The sequence below is a fragment of the Netta rufina genome, assembly GCF_964035555.1.
Source record: "Netta rufina genome assembly, chromosome: 12".
In the NCBI taxonomy this organism is placed as follows: Eukaryota; Metazoa; Chordata; class Aves; order Anseriformes; family Anatidae; genus Netta; species Netta rufina.
Window position 1 is genome coordinate 8,853,237 of NC_140135.1, and position 18,902 is coordinate 8,872,138.

General features: G+C 45.2%; 1 protein-coding gene across 1 annotated transcript in view; it reads right to left on the reverse strand.

Annotated features, from left to right (window-relative positions):
• The window catches only part of MAMLD1 (mastermind like domain containing 1), a 77,186-nt gene that overhangs the window by 26,444 nt on the left and 31,840 nt on the right, over positions 1-18,902 (reverse strand). The window contains exon 2 of the mRNA XM_084293904.1: positions 4,962-6,665. Coding sequence (XP_084150030.1) covers positions 4,962-6,665 — 1,704 coding nt within the window. The remainder of the gene's footprint in view (positions 1-4,961; positions 6,666-18,902) is intronic.

Here is an 18,902-nt window from a genome sequence, read left to right on the forward strand (position 1 = left end):
AACTTCATTCAAAGTGGCTTTAAAGAAAGGTTTGACACTTAAAGAAAAAAGGGAAGGGTTGGGGAGGTGGGTAGAAGAAAAAACAGATAAAGCTGATAAAATCTGTTACTTCTAGCCTTAATAATACACGATACTGCAATTTGTTTTATGTGTTAGGAAGACTCCTTGCGACGTCTTGGAAATCCCAAATAAATGTGATATTTTTCCTTGTATTTACAACACGATTACATGTACTCAGAGGCTGGGGGCTGAGATCTCTGCTTTTCCAAACACTTAACCAATCTGAGCTGATGAACGTAAAATGCTGCTGAATCAGACCAGTCCCACCTACCATGCACGGTGTGGTGACTTTTCGTGGGCAGAAATAACTACACAGCAGGGAACAGCCAGGAATCGCTCCATAGTATTAACATTTCTATTAATATTATATTAATAAAAGCTGTATTTTGTATTCCATTATATTTATTTAACCTTTAACATCGAAGCTCTGGGTCAGTTTGCTCTTTGTAACAGTGCACTTCTGCAGTTTTGTTTCTATATTTAGAGCGCTCATGCTCAGAAACAAGACTTTTTGTTTATTTATTTTTCATTGCTCCTAGTATGTTTAATCCAGCTCAGGGGTTTTGGTGTATCTCCTCAACCTATAATTTACTCTGCCGGCCCAGATACTGTATGGCTGCTTTTACCACAGTTAAAGAAACACTATCTGGTCCTTTTCAGAGCTTTTTGATCTGCAGCGTGTTCTTCACTATCTCATGCAGTCCACGTACAGTAAAATATAGCCATTTTTATTGCAAATGATATTATTTCTCTCTGTTTCTTCTGCTATAATTTTTCCTCTTCCATCATTTTTGGCAATGGAGCTGAAAGAAGCGTACCCTTCGCTGACAGCCCAGTATACAGCTATCTGGATGTCAGCAGGAATGCGGCGAGCTCTAAGAATAGCACATTTGGTTCCTACAGAGCAAGTGCAGCTCAGAAATGCACAGCGTGTCACACCCAAACAATGGCTATTTATTATCCATGGCCCCTCAACAAAACAAGCTTTTAAATTGTGTTTGCTTTTAAGCACGTTACGGAGCTGTGGGCAATGCTGCCCTCCTCCCCAAGGCCCTGAAACTTTAACTTGGGCAGACTCGGGCTTGGAAAACCAATGGTATCCCCGAAACGTTTTTTTATTCCAGCCCGAGTGAAATGCAAACACCAGCAGCTCCCCTTCCCAGCATCAGGAGAACCCTCCCTTCCATTCTCAGGGACCTGTTTCTGTTCTTGCACTGGCAGAAATAAAGAAGCTCTCCTGAAAGCAGTGATGTGGTATCGGCACAGCTGAAGGTAGAATTGGGCCCACTATTTCTGACATGCCAAAAGGGATGACCTGCAAGTACCAACTGCATTTAGACATGAAAATCGGGGAGATGCCCAACTACTCAACCTGCCTGGGCAGATGCAGCCTTCCACTCACCCCAAAGCAGCCCACAGAAAGCCAAGTGGCGGAGCTGAAGCCCAGAAAGCAGTGTGAGATAGTTCAGGAGACTCCTTGGCTCTCTGGCATTTAATGCCGTCTTTATATTGGGGATTTATGAGTCCAGACCTCTGAGTGTAATTTCACTCAGCAAGCATCAGTACTACACGAGTAAAATGAAAACCTGCACGTATCCACGGGAGCACTGTGAGCACCACCAGGCTTTGCAATATCACACAATGCGAGCTGTCAGTGCCGAAATCAATATCTGTCAATGCTCAACAATAAAGACGTAGTGCTTCAGATGTGAAGAGATTAGACGTTATCAGATTTACCAGTTGTCCAGGCAAGACGGGCTGGGGGATGCGGACTGATTGCACCGAAGAGATGTAACATTAAGCACAAAAAGCTTGCAGCTGGGAGGCACCGGGAGGAACCCAGCTCGGGCAACGTGGAGCCTTTGCTTTAGTACGCGTTCAAACAACAGCAAAAAGCTCTCTGGGTCTATGTCACAGCCGCTGCTCTCTTCCCCATGTTGCTCTGCCTGCTACAAGGATCAAATTTCATGGTTTATTGTTCTCCCTCCAACTGGCCACCATCCACATTCTTCCTCTGCACAAAGCTGCACCTCTCGCTCAAAAGAAGGGAGCACTATGCCTTCGTTTTATAAATTTTAGTCACATTTACAAACACACACACACACACACCCCGAGTAAGGAGATGACTCTTAAACACTAAACAACATTCCAGGGAACGCTGCTATTTTTCTTTCAGCATATTTCTGTGAATGAGGCTAAAAAAGGCAATTTTCCACCAGGCAGTTACTGATTTTTGAAGACGGAGAAGTTCTCTCCCGTCTTCTGAGTCTTTAGCTTCTTGCCTTTTAATGAAACAATTGCTCTATGTTTGAGGAGTCCTATTCATCACCAGCCTTAGGAGAGGGTTGGCACTGCGACTCTGAAAAGCTCAAATTCTGCTCAGCCACGCTGCTGGAAATCACACCCGCAGCCACTGAAGCTACTTGGTGAGAGTGCACTAAAACACAGCAGGCTGGGTCCCAAACTCCACTACGTTTCAACGGAGGTAAGAGATCCACTGCAGACAAATAACAGATCTACACGCTACGTTCAAACAAACAGCAAGTGTCCCAGAATGTTAAGGTTTCATACCTCAAATATTTTTTCCATTTTCTGTCATTCTTTCACTCAAAAAAACCCACATTTTTTGTCATTTGCTTTTAATTCAGCACTCAAGTTCCATTTTCTCCTATGAGATTCACAGTAAATTATCAAAACCCAGCAAAATGTTCTGCTCCTGAACATCCACCATCCTTCTGAGGCAGCTCAGCAGACTGTAAAACTGAAGCACCGTCATCTGGCCTGTAATTAATGTAATAAGTCTTACTTGTAAAATGAGGGAGGCACCATGAGCTTACCTAACTCGTCTGAAAATGTAAGATGCTCATCACCTGTAATCATTGCCTTAACTGTCCTTGATCACTACCGATAGTTGCCAAATTATAGTAACTCTCTTTCTGACACTAAGAACCAGCTGAAAAGGCAGCCCAAGCAGAGCAGTAGGAAAGTTGTTGAAGAGGGGCGATTTGGGCCAATTAAAGAGATTCACTGCAGGAATTTTTCTCCCTTTTTTCCCCTGGTTAATCAGTGATGTAGGGGTTCAGAGGTGCAAGACAAAAATGCAAAGCAGGGAAATCTAGGGCACAGGAAACCTCAGGAATCCAGCAGGGACGTGGCAATTCCACACACCCAGCGGGGAGCCAGAAAAAAAAAATATGCTCAAAGGTTATGGACATACGATCAAAAGCGATCATGTTACTGCAATTTAACAACTTAGCAGCCATCATCTGAGGTGCAGTAAAACACCGTGAATGTATTCTTCACCCACACTGCCTCCAGAGTAAACCATCTGATCGGCAATAGCTCACGGAGCTACAGCAGCTCTCTCACTTTCAGTTGTATGTCCACGCTCTGGGGTCCTAAGCCCGAAAGTCCCTCTGTGTTGTGTGCAATTTGGGTCCTCGCACGCCTCAAGCAGCATACCGGCTTCAGGCTTTTGTTGAATCAGGGGCCTCGCACTGATAACTCCTTACAGGGAACGACGTATTCTGTATCATTACATGCTACGTATGTGGAAAAGCAAATTCAGCAAGCCACCAGCTTCTCCCACCTGTTTTTGGCTGCTGCCTCAAAGCAGGGGAGCACCGAGTCTGCACAACTTTGGGTCGATCTAACAGCACAGTGGAAACACACCTCATTAATTTACCACTAAGAGGCTGACATTGAGCAACCATCCCCTTGTTTCTCATTGCTATCATAGGAAAAGGTTCCACCAAGCCACCCACACTGAAGTCCACCTCTATAAGAACTGGACACTTGGCAGGTAGAAGAGCAAAGAAATCCAGGGCCTGGAGTGCATTCCCCAGCTAAGCACAGCTCTCTGGAACAGATCTTTGCAGGGTTTTGGAGATAAACCTCTGTTTTGCTGGGGGAGAAGCATTTTGATGTGTCACAAGGAGCCAATGTGAGCCTGTGCGCACGGCTGGGCAGCTTTAAGGGTTCTGCTGCCAAAGTGCTGGCTCAGCCTGACAAGGTGGCTGGCTTCAGTGGTCAGGTTCAGCTTCTCTCCTACTATTCTTCATAACAAAAAGACAGATATTTATTGCTCCTACCCGAGCTCTCAGAGTCCCCAAGCCCTTCCTTGCTCTGAAACTTTGACAGTACATCTCTCCTATCTGGTGTAGCAGCAGAAAGTGCTTCACACCTCTCTTTGGGTCTCAGGAAGAAAGTTGCTGGAGGGAAACCGAGGCTGCTCTCACTCCTGCCAGCTGCATTTTTGTGTTTACCAGCCCAGTTGGTATCGAAGATCAACAAAGGGTGGGGAATGGCCCTCATCCAAAGCAGGGCATTGCTTCTGGCGAATGCTGGTAACAGGTATTTCAAGTCTGCCTCTTTGCTATTCAGGAGCTGTACTGTTTGACCTGCAGTCCATGAAGCAGTCATATTTTAACTTCGCTTCTCACCCCACCTTATCTTGTCTAGCCTCAGAAACATAACACAGAGATGAATTTGGTCAAAGGCATTAGGGAAAAAAAAAGGACTCCCACAAAAAAAGAAGACAGGAAACAAACTGTGGGAGCACCTCTACAGTTAATAATATAAGCTAAGTAAGAACACAACCTATACATTTAGACAATAACTTATTTCAGTGGCATGAAATGTGTTTTCCCTAGCAGGACAAAGTTCTCTGCTGGGCTCGAAGTGGCAGTGGATGGTGGAATTACAGTACATCTCAACTGAACAAAGAAAATAAGTTACTTCTTGTAACTCCATGGTGTTGTTACTGCCGTGCTGATGCACACACTGTGCACACCCCAGGAGTTTAGTGACATCATGTTTGAAACACAAAGGAAAGCAAAAATAAGAAAATGCATGACTCAACATCTGCACGTAAGACTAGAAAACAGCAGAAGTGCTCTTACCTGTCTGTTTTGAGATGGCAGCGTGGCAGGCTGCATGTGCCTCTGCATCCGATGTGGCTGCTGCATCAGCTGTCGAAACTGCTGCTGGAGAAACTGGCTGTTGTTAGCCTGCTGGGACTGCTGGGCGGCTGGAGACTGCTGCTGCTGCTGCTGGAGATAGTGAATGAGCGACTGCTGCCCTTGTCCTGCTGTCAGAGGTGACATCTTTTGAGTGGCTGACTCTGAGGCAAAGTGAGACAGTGGCTTGGTGTTATTGAAAGAAAACTGGTCTTGGCTAACAGGGCTCTCATTCACTAGACCTGGCTGTAAGCTACTGGATGGCTGTTGCATAATTATGTTCATATTTTTGGACTGGTTTGTAGTCATTGATTTAAAAAGCGAGTTCTGCATACTTGTGGGGTTGTTGGTGGGAGTGATATTAGAGATTAATGTACCTTGAGGACTGAACGGCTGCTGATGCAGAGCTGGGCTCGACAGCTTCTCTGGCCTGTACGGTGGAGAAGGTCCAGTATTCGTGGAAGCCATGCTGGCCACCAAGTTGTTCTGTGGACTTTTAATATTGCTGGCTGGCAAGCTGGCTGCTGTCAGGGCAGGCAGCATGGAGCTCTGCGGGCTGAAGGGCTGCTGGTTCAGCGCCGGACTGGAAAGTTTCTCAGACCCGTAAGGAGGAGAGGGGCCATTGGAGGGGGTGCTGCTGGAAGTCATGCTCGAAAGCAGAGTGTTCTGAGGACTCTGGATGTTGTTTCCTGGTAAGTTATTAGCAGGCATACCAGACACCATAACATTTTGAGGACTGAAAGGCTGATGGTGTGGGGATGATCCTGCCCTGTAAGGAGGAGAGAGACCAGGAGGAGACATAGTTGGCCAGCTGGGAGCCTGTACTTGTTGCTTAGTCGTAGACACCTGCTTGCTGGCTGCCAGCTGCTTCAGCTGCTGAGCGTGCCAGTTGGAGCCAGGCATGTTGGGTAAGGGTACTGGAAGCATGGGTGGAGGCTGGTTCTTGCTCTGAGCTGCCGTCGAGATGGGCGATGCAGCGGGTTTGTTTGAGGGAGGAACTTGGAAGTTAGCTCCTGCGGATGACGGTCGCATCTGAGGAGATCCTCCACTGGTTGGGTTGCAGCCTGGAGAAAAGTCTTTGTTAGCAACATGGTTCTCCAAGTGGGAAGTCTGCGGGGAGGACTTTGGAGTGGTACTTATGCTTGGTTGAGAATGACTCAGCCCAAGTGGCTCTTCGGCCTTGCTGCCCAGAATCTTCTCCAGATCCAGGTCATTGGGAGAAGGATCGGGCATCTTTGTCAGCTCTTCCAACAGGTCTTGCAACTCTTGGTCCACAGACTGCAAGCTGTTTCCTTTCTCATCATAGTGGACAATGTTGTTGGCCTGCCCTCCTATCGACCCCTTCTGATTTATTTCCGTGTTGGGCGGCACAGAAAACGGGGAGCCAATGCCACTGCCGTTCATGTGATTGTTTTCGAGGAGCACTGAATGACCCGTGACTCCCATGGAAGAGGTGCTGTGACTGGTGGAGAAGGGAGAACTTTGCATTTCTGGACACGCCACATTGGGATTGGTACCTTGGCCCATGGAGAGGGTTACGTCATCGAGACAAAGTCTTTTGCTGTCATTTGGGAAAATGACATCAGGCACACCACTGGAGGCAGGAGAGCTATCATCTTCCAGTTTTCTTTTAATGGATCCCTGTAACTGGGAAAATAAAAAAAAAAAAAAAAAAAAGAAAAAGAAAGGATCTGTTATTGACCTTACTCGAACACCCTCTGAAGCTCCACGCTGTAACATTGGGTTGGAGATACTGAAAATTAAATCAGGCAATTAAAAAACCAATCATGTGAGACAAATTCAATCAGGATTTAAGTGGGTGCAACTTCACTGAAATCAGAAGAGTTATAGTCAGACAAAGGCTGAATCTCACATGCTGGCCTTAAAACAGATGTTAAAACTATAAAATACTGTCTGTCATGTGAACTGTAATAGAAGTTTTTTAAATAGTTTCTGGTACCATTTCAATTAAGACATTATACTCCCTGCATAACAAACATGCCAGCATTTTTATGGTAACATTTTTTAGGTCGAAACAATGGCAGATCTGAATGAAACCCTGGACTGAATTTTGCGACCTTCTGCCAGTGACTCCGATTAAATTCAGACCTGAGACAACTAAATTGTTTTACATTCTTTATAGGCAGAGCATCTGAAATAACTGGCATACTTTCTAAACAAACCAAAACAAACAAACAAAAAATCTCAACTATCTATCTAAACAGACTTTCAACTCTCAAGCTCCCTAATCACAGATGTTTTAGATTTTACAAGCCAGTAAATAACTGCTAAACTCTTAATTTTTGTTTGTTTTTCTACGTCTGTGGCAGCATGGGATTTGTTATTTTGAAGGATTGCAACTCATTTGTAAAAACTGAAATATTTTCAAAATACACTGATAGAAATATCTTGATCCTCACGAAATGGTAGAGTTGTAAATCCGCAAATCCTGAGGAAAAAAAGCAAAACTTCCTTATAAAGAAAATGAAACCGAAAACAATGTCTCTAGCACTAATTCAGTGAGATATGGCAATCTCTTCCAAATATAATCATCTGCGGCTTTCATTTTTAACAACCTTGACCTGTATGTCATAGGATTAATCAAACATTAACATTGCTGCTTCAAGTTAAGGGAAATAAGCCTCCTGTTCTTGTATAACAGTAGAGGGAGGTGGCGTTTAGAAAAGTATCTTGTCAGCAATGGGGAAACCATAGAAAGTCACTGTTCCTCTAAACCAGCTCACAGTAAAACCTCTCCCCGCCCTGACCGACACTTAAAGCGCTGCTAGCCACCTAGTACCCGGAAAAAAAATCACATCTAATACCACCATGTACCATACAAGAGAAGTGCCAGCATAACCACCTCCACTCTAGGGATGCAGTGGGTATGAGTAACTTCTAAATTTTACACTAAATATGAAGCACAAGAGCCCCTAAGTCACTGCCAGAGGAAGCTGAAGCATCGGGGACTGGATTCTTCCTCTGGATCGGGGAGGCCAGAATTTGCCTAGCTTTAGGAAATGGAACAAGGCCTAAATCTTCTCCCAAGTGTTGGTCTAATGATGGATCAAATTGTTTTCCCTCATTTTCTTTGATAAAACTAAGCCAGGGTTGCATGTTTCAACAGATGTTGCCCCGTGTAGGCTGAAACTTGTTGGTAGAGCATAACTCCACGTATGTAAACCCAGACACGTACAGAGAATCTTTACAGGGGCTTCGCACATCCAAAACAAACACAGTGCGTTCCCAAGTTGCACCCTGGGAACCTCGAGGCAGGCGCTGCTGGGGGATCTCCCACACTTGGCCAGCTGACACGCTGGCATGCACATCCTTGCCAGTGCTGCTTTTTGCCATAGGACATTCCTATCCTCTGAGTTACTGGGGGAAAAATCGGGCTTTCTAAACACTTCAAAGATATTCTTTAACTGTTGCACGGGGGAGTAAATGTGATGGGAAAACAAAAGCCCATTTCTCCAAGACTATTGCTACATGTAAACAGGTAAAATAAGGCCATGGCGTTCAGAAGGTATGGGCATACCAAAACTGGGACAAGGTTTTTAAATAGGATGCTGTTCCTTAGCTCCCATGAGAAGCCTGGCTGGAAGAGATGCAACAATGTTAGCTAGATGTTATGTTCTCTTGAAAAGCAAGGCTCCTGTTTCCCATCTGAGTATTTGCAAGGAGACCATAAAAACCAGAAGACCAACTTCTCCCAGTGCAGGCAGGTACAGCTCCACAACATTTTGTAGTATTGCATTGGCTTAAGATATGCTTGACTACAGCCCCAAATTTGAGAAAGATACTATCCTTAAAGTGAACTAAAGACATCGATGAGTAACTTTGGTCAGAAGGGAGATCTGGGTATCATCAAGCACATCGCAAACGAAGAAAATAGACGACAGTATTTCGCCGTGGAATAGCTGAAAGCGTTGCTTAAATACTCCCCACTTGAATGCACATGACTGCTCCTCCCATACCGCACGCTGTGCTGCTGCGGTCTCTGCTAGGAGCCAGCACATCTCCCTAGCTCCCCTGTGGATGCTCTCCATTCGTGTACCCCTGCAGCAACATGGACAAGTACAGGGGAAAGAAACACAGTTTCGTGTCTCAGGGACATGGGCGCACTCAACCACACCATCACCACTGAGGCACGATGACTTTTAGGACCAGGAGCTCCTGACCAAACTCATTCAAGCAGCAACTAGTTGCAGATCATTCCTCTAGCACGCTCAGACATCTCAAGAACATCATCTCTGTAAAGCACCTCCATCCTTTTCTAGACTCTTCCCTTACAAAAGCCATTTTTATTGCACATTTCCCTCGTTTTGCCCTCGATTTTCCTAGAAGAGAGCTAATTTATTTCAACTTTCTCCCCTTCTTTTGAGAGGGTTTATGCTATTTGACAAACTCAGGAGAAATGAGGAGAGCCCCTAAAATATGATCTTTCCCTTTCTCTGCGGAGTAGTGTACTGGGCAGCTTCGTTCCAAACTGAATACTGGGAGGTGAATATAAATATTTCATAAACATGTAACATACACACACACTTAGGGTGTCTGGGAGCTGTATATGGCTGTATGTGGGAAAGCCCCATACGTGCAAACAAGGGCTACACAGCCAAGGAACCAGTGGGCTCTTGTGACCTTGTCAAAATTCACTGCACTAAATTAGCATGAACACGCTAAATTCTCCTGGGGAATAGTTGGGAAATGAAGGCAGGCTCTCCACTTTGAGCAACATCCGATTTTGAGGTGCTCATGCTCTCAGGTTTGCTTCGGAAGTGAGCATGCCACGACCCCGGCACTGCTGCCCTCTCAAAACCAACAGGCCCAAGCTACAAATGCGTCGCGCTGCTAGCTCCAACTGGTAGTATAACAATAAATAATAACTGTTTACACTGCTCCTTCTCGGGCAGCTCTACAGCACGGTTACAAACCCCTGATTTGTCACACATTACCTCTGCTCACAGCAGCGAAGCCCTGCGCGTGGGCAGAGCGCCCGCAGGCCGAGTGCCGGCACGCTGGGCCTGGCTGCCCCGGCCTTGCTTCGCCGTGCCCCCACAGCATCCTCTGCCCGCTTCTTCCCAAACACAGGCAATGGTGCCAGCCCCCAGCGCCTTGCTGCTTCTCAGCAAAGGCTGGAAGTGGCAACAAATGAAGCAGAGAGATCGAATTGTCCATAGATACACACCGTGGTGGTGCTGTCGGATTTTAGTAACATGCCGCATGAGCTTCTCCCGGTTGGCTCAGAGCCTCGCCAACACTGCGTTTCCTTTCTTACTTTAATCCCAAAACTGTCCTCAGTTACCCTGCCGGCTCTGTGTGACCCAGGTTGCCCCATGGCCCTGCTGCCAGCCCGTGCTAACTCTCTTGTCCCTTTGTGCCTGCAGGGTGGCTGGGAGGAAAGGGCCACCGCGGCCAAGAGCTGGGGAGAGCCTTGTTGTACCTTTCATCCCCCTTCCATCAGAGAAAAAAAAAAAAAAAAAAAGCTGAATCTAACAAGAGATTCCTATTTAGGACAGCGCAAAGCAGAAATGAGAAAGGAAAACTGTTAGGTGAGGTATTTCTGTGCCTCTTCCTGGTTTCTGCAGCCTCTGTCAGAGATTCAAACCTTGATTTAGAGCAACCGCAGGGTGCTGATTATTGATCTGCAACCACCCCACCCCACTCACTGCCACTGAGCCATCCAACCTACAGCAGCGATTCCCACACCTACGCAGCCTCTTCGCACAAGAACCGAGCCCAGTGAGACACTGCCATTTTGAAACCACTTCTGTAGAGCCCTCACGGCGTTCTCCTTCGATGTCTATTCCAGCTCCCTCCATCCCCAGCACAGCCCGTCACTGTTGGAGACCCTCTTGACTTAGCATTAAATATATTGATCTGGGATACCCAAAATGGGAGTCAGATAACTTTTTTTTCACTAGGAGTCCTAGGACCCTTGTAACTCTTGGGAAAACCCACATGTTGGCTTCTCCAGCATCCCCTTGAGACCCCACAGCAGACTGGGTCTCCAACTCTCCTATTTTTCAAGATACATTGCAGACTGTTTTTTCCCCTCTGCAAAGTATAAAATCTGAGATTTGCTCAACTGAACTGACCAGAGAACCTTTCACTCTCTGTCTCTTTCAAACACTAGACACTGCCAAAACTGGAAGCATGTATTTGCCAGAGGCAAACTGTTTGCAGCATTCAGCCATCAAGACTTCAGTCTCTGTGGCTTCAACAAGCTTCAGCGAGAGCTATCTGCCCATCAGCCCGAAATGTTTCTATCTGTTCTGACAAAAACAGTCATGTAATGAGAAAATGAAACTGGCAATTTTCCATATAAAACAAGAAAACTTCACAATTTTTCTCCTGTGCCTTAAATATACAAGTTGAAAGGTCTGTGCTCTATATTGCTAATTTCTCCAAAATCTAATTTTAATGACCTGCTAATCTTTGCGGACAGATTGTGAAAAAGGTGAGAATTCTACTGCGTGTTTGGAGGCTGGCAAGTGGATTTGATATACCATTACCTTTTAAATGGCAGCAGTTACTTGTAGCCCTCCTTGAACTATCAGACGTGCTGCTTTCAGTAGCAGGCTGGCTTGCACATGAGCAACAAAACCCAAATGCTCATGGGCAGAGATCCCATTTAACAACAGCAGAACCTGGCACTGCATTAAGTGCATTTAGCACATCTGCAGATTTGCATTTGTGCATGCTGGTTGCCGTTTGGTAACAGAAACTTGCATTATATATCAGAATCCAAGAAGAAATGCTTCCTGCTGAGGCATACAGCGAGTAGCCAAAGCAGTCCATGACTACCACCAAGAAGTATGCTTCCATATCTCAGGCTACAAGGAGAACTCAAGGGGGCTTAAGCAACTGAAACCACCATTTGCTGTCTTCATGCTAAGATTAAGCATAAACTAAAACCTAATTTTTCCTACTGCTTCAGGCTGGTTGACCCTCCTGATTTCAAGGGATTTCAGCATGGGTGGACTTAAAGCTGTCATTTCACATTGCCAGGAAAGAGATCAGAATGTGATTCCAAGCTACCAGAGATGTGTTTTGCTGGGCTTAAAAATAATAATAAGTACAAAAGAAAAGTCTGCTTTGGGGTCTGTTGGGTATTTGCAGGCTGGAAAGGTGGCAGATCCATTCACAATGAGGTGTGGTAGCGGAGAAAAGATTATGAACAGGGAAAATGCACAGGGTTGGATTTCCTTCTATTCATCACGCTCATGGAAATAGGCAATTGGAGGGGAGGATGTAGGAAGAGGAACCGGGGATGTAAGCAGTTATTTAACCATGAAAGCACATGGGTTATTGGCTAGCTTGCATGTATTATGTGGATAATTTTTACCTGGAACTAGGGCTTCTCCCCAGTGTGTAATTTACAGTGCTGATATGAAATCTGCCATCTTTAAAAGAGGCATATTAACATAGATTGGAAATTGTTGCTTAGGCTGTACAGATGCAGAACGACTCCCAAACACTGCTGCTCCGTGTGTGTAACTACATCTCCCGTCAGCACAGCGAACACCAGTTCGCTTGACACAAGCTTGCTGTGACCCTTTCCCCGTGACCGCCACCACTCATTGTGATCTTCTCACGTTATTCCCTCAAGACATCAGTGCGTATCTTCGAAGGAACCCCAGTCTATGTTGAAAGAGAAAGAAGAAAACTGCTGCTACTTAACGTATGTGCACTTTTAAGCGGTGACTGCTGATCTGTCACTTTCTTTCATCTTTTGCCTCCTTTTCCACGTAACCATGCAGTGTAGGAAGTAATCCTGGCTGCCAATACCTAGAACTGCATGCTTTGGCTGGTAAGTACAAAAATCCAAAACATCATGACAATACAAAACCAGAAAGATGTGATCTTACAATAAGCTTAAACCGCAGAAACTAACAGGAAATTCAACCTGGATTACCAAGGCTGTTACGTATTACCTTTTCTATAAATCTTAACCAAACATTAAAGGGAAGGAAATACTACAAATATGATTTTCTCGTACTGATTTGTGTGAATGCAGTTAGGCTCATATTGACAGAAATACAGCTGATCCACATCCTGCTCTCAGTTGGAAGATCTCATGGGCTACACAGCGGCAAGTTTGTGAACAAGGTTTTTCTGATGACCCTCGTCTAAAATGATGGGCAACATCCCTAATGTCAAAGTAAAGATATCGAGGTAGGATCGGTTCCAAGGAGAGAAAAAGTGCATGGGCAAAAAATGTACCTATTTCTCCATCCCAGAAAAACTGGCCACATAGAAGAGACAAAGTAGCATTCATTGTAGAGAAAAAATAATAATAAAAAAATATATACATTTTAAAGAAGATCCAGCAGTTAGTTTTGCTACTTTTCAGGGCAGACAGAACTACCAATCTCATTTAAAAAGCACTAAGGGATAGCTGCCCTACCAAAACAAACATTCAGCATCTTCCTATCTTGTCTTTCCTTAGCAATTCATCTGCTTTCAGTATTAATGGCGTTGTTAAAAATGGAAATTTTTCCAGGGGAAAAATTGCTGTTGACAAATGGATCTGGAGGAACAGGACTACTGCCTGCTCCTGTGTTGTACTGCTAGCAGGAGATCTCTGTGCAGATGCCTCTTAATTAGTCATCCGAAGACTTGCAGCAATCACGCCATACATATTGTCTGGCTGCAGTTTCCACATTCCATGTAATGACAAGTGCTATTAATGAGACAGCTGAAGACAGAAGAAGTTCTCTGCCTTTCGGGTTTTAAGCTGTAGTACAAGAGCGTTTCTTTCCTATCTGGCCGTAAATCAAGATCAATCTGAGGCTCAACGCCTTTCCATCAGTATTACCTCATCTTACCTCTGTTTTAATACCAGCAGTATTGTTTTATATCTTTTTTTATAGTCCATTAATTTCAAACTCCTATGGAACACTTTGCAGTAATTTTGTAGACTACATTAATTTCTCACGGCAATAGCTAGGCTGGAGAATTGCAGATCGTCTCCACTGAGCAAAAAGTGATGGTTTTGCTACTTGGGTCTTTTGGGATTTGAAAGATATTTTTCCTTCTTTTCTAGCCCCTGACACTGGCACGGTTATGCAATGACCATAGGTTAACAGGAGCTAACTATAGGAGACTGTATACGTTCATAAATCGTGAGGTAGGTTTACCATTTACTAGATAATCAGATAAAATCCAGTTTGTCTTTTTTTTTTTTTTTTCTTTTTCTTTCTTTTTTTTTTCTGCTAGGTATTGCATTATTTGTTCAAACCCCAGAAGATTTACCTCCTGCATTTCTCTCAAGCTACAGGTTCCATTTTGTCAAAAGGTATCGTTGGGGAATTAACAGCCTGCAGGCAAAGCCTTCAATTAGGTCAAACCTGGGGCCAGAAAGCTCTCAGGTTCTCGGAGCAATAAGAAACAATGGGATTTCAGTCTGAAAAAAGGCAGCTCTGTTTCAACAGCTGAAGTACTTACACTTACTCCCCCAAAGAATAATAGCTCCAACCTTACCTGCGAGGCTGTACTTGAATGCTAATGCCGTGTGGCCTTATATCAGACCGCTAAGTGGCCTGCTTGCCTTCTGTACTGGGAAGCAATGCATTACTGCACCCAGAGCTCTCCACTAGGCTTAGGGGACAAAGCATCCAGAAGAGCAGTTTCAGTTTTTTCCTAAGTGGCATCAGAAACAGGAGCACAACTCTTAGGGAAGATGGAACAAATGGGTAAGTGAAGGCAATGCTCTGAATGGCTCCTCCCCAACACATTCACCCCATGCTTTTGTTCCTCTGTGCTTCAATAAATTAAACAATAAGCAGGATATCGATTAATACAGAACCATAAAAACAAACCTCAGTTAGAGCAAAAAGCTCATGAACCCAGTGAATCTCCCGCTGAACCTGGGTGTAGAGAGCCTGACACAGCCAGGAGCAGGGATGTCTGGTAAAGCAGAAGAGTCTGGCAGTGAATATTTGTCTCTGACAGCTTCCTTTTGAAGCCTCCATCTTTCCCTGCCCAGCAGCTCTGCCATGCTCAGTGTACCCGCTCTGGAACAGGCACACGGCTCGTTGGCAGCCTGTTATTTGCAGCCTTCCTTCCTGCACCGGTGAGCTGACCGGACCAGCCTCCTACAGCACACACTCCTCCAGCGCTATCTCTTACTTACCCGGGGATCTTTAAAGGGCTGCTGCAAAACACTGGTGCTAAAAAAACACAACCAAAGGCACCATCACCCCAGCCCTGAAGCCCTCGTCCTGTATAAAGCTGCAGAAATCCTGGCCTCACTTAAATGTTTATTTTAGGACACTGGCTTCTGCAGGGATGCGATGCCACTCTTTGCTCTTTTATTAACTAAAGGAGTGAATCGAAAATATGCAGGATTTGGAGGAATTCTCTCCAGCAGAACATGCAGTGCTTCGGTTACTCAGATTTTAACCACAGATCCTCTCAACTTGTTACAGATACCAGCTCCCCTCTGTCCTAGATGCAGTGTTAATCACACATTCATCACTGCAAATTGACAACATAAATGCTGACTTGTGCAAACAATGTTAGAGAAAATGGTGTTCTTGCAGAAGTGAATTACCCAGCCTTTCAAGCTCTCCACACTTCTCGGTTTTATGTAAACTCTAATTCCTAAGCCTTTGTTCTGCCTTTAAAGGTCACACAGTTGAAGGCTATGAAGCATAGCGTGTGTTCCCACTGATATTAAAACAATGTTTACTATATCATGCACATAAACGTAAAGAAGAAACAGTTTGCAACCTGCTGTTAATAAGAGATGATTTATGAGAGAGCATTGTTCCGAGTATCAACTTGTGGAATGTACAAATCTGATCTTAATCACGCACGGTGATTTTTTTGGTGTGTGTTTTCAAGTAAAGCCTCCACAGCGCCCTGCAATCACACAAACTTCTGGTGACACTGTATTTGACTGATTAAACTCTTAATCTCGCCAGGGCTTAACTTCAGGAATACAAGCAGGCTTTTCAGATTCAAGCATATGATTGCACATTTGCAAGCTCAGGATTTCATTTGCATATTCAAATTGCAGAACTGCATCTTCCCTTTGTCTGCATACGGCCAACTATAGCACTCCAAATGCTAAACAACAACCGTAGAGTTGGGCAGTATTTTTAGCATCTCTGTGGTGCACTTCTATCTTTAGCTGCTGTGTTCAAAAAACAATCCCAGAGGACACTGCATAGCTAACATAGCTCAGGATCTTCATCACGTTCAATTTTTCTCCTGAAACATGGTGAAAGCAGACTATATGAGAGGCCAAGCCATGGCCAGACAAGGTTTCCTACTGTCCGGAGCAGAGCAGAACTGCATCGAAGGATTAAAACATGCAAACACGAGAGCATTCTGCCCTGCGGAGGGGACGGAGGTTGCTGTGACTTCCTCGGGGGGAAAATACAGCTCTACACACCCTGGCTGTGCCCTGTGCAGATAAATCAAGGAGGACAGTGAAGGATTTCTGCATGTTGTTTCCTAGCAGGATGTGCCCATGGGTTCATGGCAAATTTCTGGTCAAACTTTAACCCTGCACGAGAAGTTAATAATTGAACTTGCCAAATCATCACAATTTCTAAATCCAACTGCGTCTTGTTTTTACAAAGAGGCATCTTAAACCAGTGAGCCATTTTATTAGGCTCATGCTCATGAAACAAAAACATGTGTTAGCTCTTGAGTGCCAAGTATCATCCTGGAGGGTTACCAATCCCTGTTACAGATTTTGTAGCCAGACTGCAGTTATCTGTCATAACAGAAGAGGTAGTTTTCAATACACAGAATGAAGCACGTTGCTCGGTTTGGGAATACTTTACGTGGTCCTGGTCTCTGTGTAGAGCTATGAAGGAGATGTATTGCAGGGGTGGTGGGGAGGAAGAGCTTAAACCTGACTGCAGCCAGACTGTCCCATGGGAGCCTCCAGGAAGGTCTGGGTTGCCCCCAAACCTGTTCCTTCATTCTCTGGAGGTATTTTTGAAAATGTCTACAACATCACCAGTTCCAAGATGCAACCATAGCAGCTGGGTCAAGTCTGAGTGTGGAGGAAGCATTTTAGAGTCATCTGGATGAGGTGTTTCAAAACTGCAGGTTTACCACAAAGAGAGAAAGAACTCGTCATGGGAATGGCTGTACTAATCAGATGATTGATCTCTGAAACTTCGAATCTGAAATGGTTTCCACAGAGCTGGAGCTGCATGCAGAGACAACAGCCTCTAGTATCTTGACATACAGAGGGAGCACTTAGGGAGTCCCAGGTATTCTGTTAAGGTGAAGGGAAAGGAACTACAAAAATGAACTATTTTTTCATAAAATGCCTTAGCTGAGGTTTGCAGATGAGCCTAGCTGAGCTTGTTGTCTCCAATTTAATTTTAAGGGGACAACATGAAACCCCTTAGAAAACTTTAGACCTTGTGAGTGCTTCACAAACAGGCTCTCCATCTCCCCATCTACACTTCCCTTCTCTCCCATTACTACAGCCTTTCAAATGCTGTTATTAAAGTTCTTCAGATGATACGGGGGCTTTCCAAATAGACTTGTGTTCAGCAGTTCCCTCTGCCCTGCCGCGGGTATGGCCGTGCTCCTGGGAGGTGTGTGACCAGGGGAAGCAGCCCCAGGGCCAGGAGGGTGGCAGCAGAGCAAGGCTGAGACGCGCAGGCAGCAGCGGCCGGGCTGCAGCACTTACTGGGTGTTGGGTCTGCAGCACACGTCTGCAGATCTCCTCTCCTGTCCTCTTTTCCATACAGCACGTCTTCTATCAAGAATATCAGAGCTATTCATTTGAGGTGCTTACATTATGTAACAGCAGCGTTGGGTTAAGGAGAAAAGAAAAAAACACAGGTAGTTTGTTTTTTTCTGAGCCCTTCGTTACAAGACTTATTTTTTAAACAAGTGGAGGCTTCCCCACGCCCAGATGTGAGGCTGACATCCCATCCCCTCCATCCTGCTGAGGGCTCCTCAACTTGGGACCGTAGTTTGCAAGGTTTGGCCTTCCTAAGCAGCAGTGATACCAGAGGAAAACTCGCTGCATAATTCTGGTCATCAACAGTAAATTACCCTTCCATTTTCTAATACAGACATGCTTCTAGAGATGAGCAAACACATTCTTTAAAGGTCAGAGCATTTGAACTACATGAACCTAGTTTGGGATAAAAAAACTGTTGTTGTCTTTTAGTTATGACATTTCAGTTTACCCACAAGAATTACACTACTTCCCCTTAAAGTCTTCAAGCCCATGAACATATTTTTTGTCCCAGTGTTGGAAAGTGATGAAGGTAAAAATGCTAACGCTCTTTTTCTGTGTCAGCTTAGCTCAGCTGTCACCAAATCCACTGATTTGTCAAGAATAAAACTATTCCTCCCCCGTGGGCTTGAGCTGCCCACAGACGTGTGCGTGGGGATGCCCTCGGTGCCCCCTTGGGAAGGGGCAGGAGGAACCCGACTTGCCTGGGAAGCAGCCCGGGAGAGCTGCACGTGGGCACTTCCAGCAAACTCTGCAAACCTGAAGGAAAACAGAGCTAAAGGGCCAGTAACTTTCATTTTTTTTCTGAAAGAAGGGAAGAAACTTCCTCTTTCAGTTACAGTTAGGTGGCCTGGTGGGGACATAACTGCTGCAACGATCAGGAAACGCCGGTCACGTCAGATGGCCGTGCTGAACGCTGCTGGAGAGCTGCACGGGCCTCCAAAACTGGGAGCAAACGCTTGGATTTACTGGAATTGCTCCGATTAGTCAAAAAAGCCATAATAAACAGCACTGAGTCCACCTTTGAGCCAAAGGGTGTTAAGGGAACTGCAGGAGCGCCAGTTTAACCCCAGCCCAGGGAGCAGAGGGCCCCTTCGTTTCCAGAGAGCTGCCTGAGGTGACTGCAGCCCTTCTGCCTGGAGCTGGCAGTGGCGGACGGC